The sequence below is a fragment of the Priapulus caudatus genome, unplaced genomic scaffold, assembly GCF_000485595.1.
Source record: "Priapulus caudatus unplaced genomic scaffold, Priapulus_caudatus-5.0.1 Scaffold716, whole genome shotgun sequence".
NCBI classification, from domain to species: domain Eukaryota; kingdom Metazoa; phylum Priapulida; class Priapulimorpha; order Priapulimorphida; family Priapulidae; genus Priapulus; species Priapulus caudatus.
In genome coordinates this window covers 1-8,460 of record NW_014577777.1, presented here as the reverse complement: position 1 = coordinate 8,460, position 8,460 = coordinate 1, and the positions used below count along the sequence as shown (strand labels likewise).

General features: G+C 46.7%; 1 protein-coding gene across 1 annotated transcript; it reads right to left on the bottom strand.

The window, feature by feature from the left end:
* Positions 1–3,784: 3,784 nt before the first annotated feature.
* Positions 3,785–4,522, bottom strand: LOC106813029. Its single transcript, XM_014817073.1, has one exon. The coding sequence runs from the start codon at positions 4,520–4,522 to the stop codon at positions 3,785–3,787; it is 738 nt and encodes a 245-aa protein (XP_014672559.1).
* Between the last annotated feature and the right edge of the window lie 3,938 nt (positions 4,523–8,460).

Here is an 8,460-nt window from a genome sequence, read left to right as displayed (position 1 = left end):
CGCGGCCGACACAACACAACACACAGCACACGCACCGGACGCACACACGCCACACGCACACACCGCACACACACACACACACCGTGCGTGCGTGTGTGCGTGCGTGTGTGTGTGCGAACGTGCGTGCGTGTGTGCGTAGCGTCGCAGCCCGGGTCCATAACATCAGAAACATTTCACCTCCCCGAGGAGCAGAAACGTGATTCACTTCCAACGAGCGAGAGATTGGAAAACTTTATGCGTAGTTGCCGGTGTTATGTAGCATTTGTGGACACATCCACACCACGGCAAACGTGTCCCTTACACATTGCGCATGGATAATAAAGTTCAAATTCCCATGCGCATGCGCAATGCGCCCCGTTAGACATGCTCACGCGCATGCGCAACGTATAAGGGGGGACGTTGGCCAGTAAAGTACGTACACTATCTCACACACATGTGTCGATCAAAGGCTTTCTCGTCAGTGCAATACTGTAATACCTACGATAAGAAACGGAAACAGCAATGTTGTGCCTCGTTGCCCGACTAATATTCCGAGTTCACGATAGTACATCCTTCTAACCAGCTCTGCTTTTTCCTACGGGGATGCGAACATGGCGAATGTATGCAGATCAGCATACATTCCATCCAACTATTTAGAGGCAATTGTATTTCTCATCATCATCAGAGCGACTTACCCTCATGTATCAATGACTCGATGTCTCAATGACCTCATGTATCAATGACTCGATGTCTCAATGACCGCGAAAGATATTCGTCAAAATGTTCGTGCTGTTCGACTCTAGCAATCACTAGTTACGAATACGAAATGCAGCTGATAATACTAAAAATAAACATCTTCACATCAGAGCATACATGTACTACATCCCCATACAATTCAGGCGCGCATATTTACTAATCAACTGCAGATGGACACAGGATCTCGATTCTAGAGTGCGATGACATTAGAATTCTCGCAGCAATTGCTGTACGTCGCGAGAAGAGAACCAGTCTATACAGGCGGCGTTCCGGCGCCGAGTGTTATTTAATTAAAGATTACTGGGGAATAATCCCCTTATGTAATCGACTTCATTTGGGAGTCTGCTACGTCCAAACACCGTATATATTATACGCTCTTCCCCTTCCTCTCTCCTCTCTCTCGCTCTTTCTCTCTCCATTCCTCCTCTCTCACTCTTTTCCCCTTTTCTCTCTCTCTCTCTCTCTCTCTCTCTCTCTCTCTCTCTCGGCTCTCTTCTCTCTTCTCAGCTCGCGCTCTCTCTCTCTCTCTCTCTCTCCTCGCGCGCTCTCTCTCTCTATTCGCTCTCTCTCTCTCTCTCTCTCTCTCTCTCTTCTCTCTCTCTCTTCCCTTCTTTCCTCCTCTCTATCCTCTCCACCTCTCTCACTTTCTCCCCTCTATCCCTCCCTCCTCCTCTCTCTCTCTCCTGCGTCTTCTTCCCTTCCCCCATCTCTATCCCTCCTCTTCTTCTCCTTCTCTCTTTCTTTATCTCCCCTCCTTTCTCTTCCTCTGGTGAGCTGCTTTAGTAATATGTCGTGGGTCCGCCATGCGCAATTACACAGGGAACACACTCACACTATGCGCAAAACTATAGCGTGAAAACGAATAATCCATCTTCCTTTTTCGTTACAAGTGCTCGCGCGCCATCCATCCCCTTACATTGATCTAATGAAGATTGTTTTCATGTTCCTCCGGAGGAGGAAGGACACAAGCTGTGCGTCAGACGATTCTCATGCAGGGTATATCGCTGATGTTATTCTAATGCAGATGAATGATTCTGTTGCAGGGTATAAGATTTGTATGTACGGTATGTACCGGTACGGTATGATGATGTAGGGTATAGCTTCGCGCCGCAGGGTTTAAGCTTCTGATGCAGCAGTATTATCAGAAGATGCTGACGCAAGCCGGTACATCATGAAGATTTTTGCCTGACGCAGGTATATCAGAAGATGCTGACGCAGGGTTACCATCAGAAGTATGGCTGACGGCAGGCGATATCAGAAGATGCTGAGCAGGGATATCAGAAGATGCTGTGCGCAGGGTACTCAGAAGATGCTGACGCAGGGTATATCAGAAGATTGCTGACGCAGGGGTTACATCAGAAGGATTTTGTGACGCAGGGTATATCAGAAGATGCTGACGCCAGGGGTGATACTCAGCAAGATGCTGATCGCAAGCGTATTATCAGAGATGCTGACCGCAGGGCATATCAGAAGATGCTGACGCCAGGTAACAATGCAGGGTATATTCAGGAAGATGCTGACGCGAGGCGTATATCAGAAGACTTGCTGGACGCAGGGTATATCAGAAGAAGATGCCTGACGCAGGCGGTATCATCAGAAGATGCTTGACGCAGGGTAATCAGAAGATGCGCTGACGCAGGTATATCAGAAGGATGCTGACGCAGAGGTATATCAGAAGATGCTTGAGCAGGTCATATCAGAAGATGCTGACGCAGGGTATATCAGAAGATGCTGACCGCAGGGTATCATCAGAAAGTATGCTGGAGCAGGGTATATCAGAATTGGCTGACGCGGGTATATCAGTAAGATGCTGACGCAGGGATATCAGAAGATGCTGACGCAGCTCAGAGGTGACCAGTATTCAGAAGATGCTGAGCGCGCAGGGTATCTGACGCAGGGCATATCAGAGATTGCCTTGACGCAGGGTATATCAGAAGATGACCTGACGCAGGGGATATCTTAGAAGATGCTGACGCAGGGTATATCAGAAGATGCTGACGCAGGGTATATCAGAAGATGCTGACGCAGGGGTATATCATTCTTACGTGGAGCTTATCAGCATATTTTGATGGCAGGAAATGCCAGAAAATGCTGATGCGGGATAAGACAGAATATGTTGATGAATGGCGTAGATGGCGAGTAAATATTGTTAGAAAATGATACGAGCGATGGAAAATTACACGTGTCATGTTATTTGTGAATATGGGGGTGGGAGAGGATATTAAAGAGGCTATGCAAGTAGGGATGTGGATATAAGCGATACAACAGAGAGGGCATAGCATGCAGAGAACGCTGGTCGAACACAAGACCGATTCCGCTACAGAAAGGAAGGTTGGAGAAATTAATGCCGGTAACAGATGGCGTGATTTATTTTAATTATTAATTTATTTTATGGCGTATAACTGAAACGCATAATATATTAAGATGGTTAGACAGATGTAGAGGCGAGGACTACTGCAGGCGACCAGGTATGGTAACATGCCGTAGACAGCTGCTACACCAGCAGCACACACAAACAACTGTTCATCACCAATCTCATCAATCAAATCAATACAGTAGAAAGCGATCGTCGAACCAGAATACCCAGCTCTAACTCGCTATGCCCCCACATGCGCACACCCCGCACACGCATACCTCGCTGCCACCTACCGCGGCGTCTCCGACAGCCAGCAGGTGGCGCCACATGCGCGCCTGATAAGCGGCATGCTTGCTCTGGCTTCCCTGAACGCCGCGTGACTGCGTGCGTGTGTTTGCTTCTCTGATTTGTCTGCGCCTCGGAATCGATTCCTTTGACACCACACTGGCCTCTTTCCAGTCCGGCAGATGGTTTTAATCGACCATATGGTTTGTTATGGCTGACTTATGCTGTTTTCCTGAAGTGGACACACGAGCCGCTCGTGTGATGGTTCCTTTTGTGTGAGTATTGACATCAGTCATATGTTCTTTTAAACGTGTGCCAAATTTTCTGCCTGTTTCCCCAATGTACGCGCTGTCACAGTTCGAGCAGGCGATACGGTATACACATCCTGTAGTATTTTTGTTTTCAATTTTATCCTTGGAATGAACTAAGACGTTCCTGATGGTCTTGTGGGGTTTGAAAGCTGAAGAGATGTTGAATGTCCTTAGTGCGGGCTAACCTCTCGGACATGCCCTTGATGTATGGAATGATAACCAACCCCCTATTTTTCGTTTTCAAGTCGTTCCCCTTCTTTTTCAATTTGTTGTTGGTAACTTTTATTTCTATTTTCCGTTTTGTGTCTTCAATTGTCCAGTTTGGGTAGCCGCAATTTCGAAGTGCGTGTCGAATCTCAAGTTCCTCGGCGCGTAAATCTTCCGGTTCCGTTACAACGGTGTTCGCTCTATCAAGTAGTGTGCGGACGACTCCCAGTTTGTGAATTATCGGGTGGTGAAACTGAAAGTTCAGATATTGATTGGTATGGGTCTTCTTCCGGTAGACCACGGTTTTAATCGTACCATCTTTTCTGCTCACAATCTTCGTGTCTAGGAAAGGAATGCTGTTGTTTCCCATTACTTCAGAGGTGAATTGTATGTTGCCGGACGTATGTATTGAGTTGAGATGATCATCGAGGATGCGTGTGGATCCCTTGGTAACCACCGCCAGAATGTCATCTACATAGCGTTTCCAAAATCTGGGTTTGATATGTTCAGACGCTGTATTGATGGCTGTCTGTTCTAAATCTTCCATGTATAAGTTGGCAACGATTTGAGATACGGGGCTACCCATCGCCGTGCCGAACTTCTGTTGATATAACTGTCTGCCAAACATGAATTAGGTGGTGGTGAGCACGAATTCCAGTAACTCGATTATGTCGTCTACAGTGAGTAGCGTTCTCTTCTTCAAAGTGGTGTCATCTTCTAATTTCTTCCGTATCACTTCGAGGGCTTTGCTGATCGGTGTGTTAGTGAATAGCGAGACGACGTCGAATGACACTAATGTTTCATCGTCTCGTAGTATTGGTTCCTTTATTATTATTATTATTATTAGTTCCTTTAGCTTGGTGACTAGATCCTTGGAATTTTCTACATGATATCTAGTTTTGCCAACGATCGGTGATAATAGGTTAGCCAAACTGCGGGATAGGTTGTAGCCTATATGGACCCAGTATAGTCCACGATGGGCCGTAAAGGTTTGCCTGGTTTATGAAATTTGGGCGTGCAATATAGACGTGGGATGGTCTCCGATGTGGGGTAGAGGTATCTCTTTTGTGACTCACTGATTTTTTCATCCTTGCATAACCTAGCTAACATGTTGACCTGATTGTTCTTATAACGCGACGTCGGGTCCTTGTTAAGTTTGAGATGTTTTTTCCTGATAACATATCGGTTACTTTCTGAGTGTAATCTGCTTTATCCAGGACTACTGAGGCTCTGCCTTTGTCTGCCGGCATGATCAGAAGGTTGTCATCTTTAGCTAGCGTCTTCAAAGCTATGGCTTCATCCTTGCTGATGTTGGGGGTAGGAGGCTTTGCTGAGCTGATGATGCTGCATAACATAGGCGTCAGTTCGTTAGCTACCTGAGGAGGGACCAGTTTGCAAGCTTCCTCCGCTGCTATAATGAGGTCTGATACAGGATCGAACTTCCGTTTCCAGTGCTGCCATCTACCTGGAAACGTTAGACCTGAGGAAGTCTGTCGGAGAGATTTTTTCGTCAGAGTAAGTTATTTTGAACTGATTATGAATCTAACTGAGATTAACGTTATTAGCATGTAAATTATAGAGATCCGATGAAGTTATTTAATCATCTATATATTAAATTACATAATTTCACTCATATCTACTCCATCAACCTCATATCTATCTATCTATCTATCTACGTATCTATCTATCTGTCTGTCTGTCTGTCTGGCTGTCTATCTATCATGCTCTCTCCTCTCCATATCTTGCTCTCTCTCTGTGTGTGTCGCGCGCGCGCTCGCTCTCTCTCTCTCACTCTCACTCTGGCAACCGACGTCCCACACGGTCTTTACAATAGTGGGGGGGGGGCGGCGGACGTGAGTGAACGGCCGCAGCCGACCTATAATAGGATGGATAACACAACCACCTCAGCGTGGCCCATCGCACTGAAGCACCTTCCGCTCATTGTCTCCCGATCATCCATCTTGTTTGAGGTTCCTCACTACGTTAACCTTCGCTGATAGATGGTCGCCAGTCGCCAGTTTCAATGACGTGCGACGTTAACATAGAAATGCGACGCCCATCCGACATTATCATTAATATTACTCAACTAAAATACGCTATACAGCAAAGTCACAAAATTATAAGCGTCATATTTGAGTAGGTATTGAGTAGGTATTGAGTATATTGAGTAGGTATTGAGTAGGCATTGAGTATATTGAGTAGGTATTGAGTAGGCATTGAGTATATTGAGTAGGCATTGAGTATAGTGAGTATATTGAGTAGGTATTGAGTAGGCATTGAGTATATTGAGCAGGCATTGAGTATAGTGAGTAGGTATTGAGTAGGCATTGAGTATATTGAGTATGTATTGAGTAGGCATTGATTGAGTAAGTACTGGTAATAATGAGTAGGTATATACACGCGTGTACGCGTACTGTGGCGTAGCATCAGTCATGGGTTGTAGAGTGTGACGTGGGGTACAATCGGGGGTGGGGCTAACAGAACAGTCATCTATCGTTACGGTGCTGCCATCTGGCACACAAGAATATGGGCTGCGTCTCAGAAAGGGTCTAAGTAGACATAATGCACAATGCGGCTACTTGCGCCTAAACCACCAGATCCTACATCATGTTACATGATCTTCCTCCTCTCACCTTCCAAATTTTTTCGCCGTCTGCATTTAATCCTGCCTCTGCGCATCTCTCGTTTACTTCTCTTTTTCCCTCCCTATCATTCCCTCATTCTCTCGCTACCTTCCCCTCACTCTCCGTCTCCATCCTGCTCTAGTTCCTTCCCTCTCCTATCCTTTCTCTCTTCTCTTGCCTCAATCCTCACAACAGCCTCGCAACGGCGTAATTCGATTAAAAGAAGCAACCGTCAACCGAGTTTACAAATTAAAATGTCTCACATGATCAGAGCAGCATGTTTGTAGTCGCGCCGCAATAATTTAATTAAGAAAAAAAAAACACGCGAACGTAGCCGTTTTGCTTGAGCATGCACGGAAAACAGACAACACGAACACGACAGTCTCGTTATTCCACATGCATCGCAGCGACAACCGCGTAGTCGCAGCACGCTAACAACGACACGAAGAATCAAACCCCGCACACGTCTAGATTCTGAAAGCGTCGAGACTGCGGAAGCCAACATCGCTATCAGCCGCGCTCACCAAACACTTCGAAATGTGTGCGATGCATACCTCATCATCATGTCGATCCCATGCGGAGAAGTGTTCAGCATAGATAACAGCACGAGGGTACGTATCCGACAACTACACGGCGCGCGCATATGAACAAATATGTTTGCATTGCGCGCTTCCATCGCCACAGGACCTGCATATAATTGAAGTCCGCGAGATTCCGAAAGGTTACAACATTGCCATCTACTATTTATGGCTGGTTGATAACTGATAATAAGCTTTAGCAATAGGTGGCGGTTATTAGGAGATCGTTGTCACCGTGGTCAGCCCACAGCAGCATGGTGTGGGGTTATAACAGCAGATAATTACGGAGGCGGGGTGTTTTATTGTGTATATAGGTTGAATACGCTTTCTGTGTATCTCTGTCTTTATGATCCTCTCTCCTTTATCTATCGCTTGTCTCGATCATTATCTCTATCTCTATATCTTTTCTTTCTTTCTCTCTCTTTCTCTCGACTCGCAGTCTGCTCTGCTCTGCGATCTCGTGCATGCATGATCTCTGCTGACTCTCTTCTTCTCTCTTCTTTCTGCTCTTCCTGTTATATTCCCCCATTTTACATCTATATCGTGCGCATCTCTTTTTCCTCTTTCTCTCTCGCTGGCATTCTCGCTGCTCTTTACTCTCTTTCCAGACGGTGCGCTTACCGCGCGTGTATACATACACACACGTGCGTGTTTTTAGAATATCGCGCCCTACACGGCTTCCACAGACGTCAACGCTTGATGAAACACTACGACTGCACGCTTATTGCTTCACGAGAACCTAATATATCTGAACGGGCATTCCAATCATTTGCCACTGCCCGAGCGCACTCTCTCTCTCTCATCTCTCTCCACCCATTTAATAGTCGATTGAGACAGATAAACGTCGACTATACGCTCGCGGGGGTGTCGCAGCCGCTACTTTCAACCGCGATGGTTCCCGCGTGATATATTACGAACAGGCTGCGGCAACTTCGATAGGCTTTCGCAGCATCCTGCCCGTAACATCACTGTACTTGTGATTATACATAATGATTGTTATAGTATAGCGCGTCGCCGTGTGTGGGACCCAGAGCGTAGGCGCGCTGCTTGCCATGGAAGTAGGAGAGGGACGAAATGTAGAAAGTAGGAAGAAATGGCGCTTCGGGTCGGGTGCTTCCCTAATTGATGCGGCGTAACGTGGTGATATGATATAAGTTGCGTGTAACAGACCAGGAGCAAAGTGTACGCTAGGGTGTGTATCGTGCAAAGTAAGGTCAGTGCGGCGCGCTCGTCGCTCTCTCTCTGCCTCTGCATCATCTGCTCTGCTCGACGTCTCCTAGCGCTCGTCTCTGCTCTCTGCATCTGCACTCACGTCACTCATCTCGTCGCTACTCTCATTGCTGCTCTCTCTCCACTCACATCAC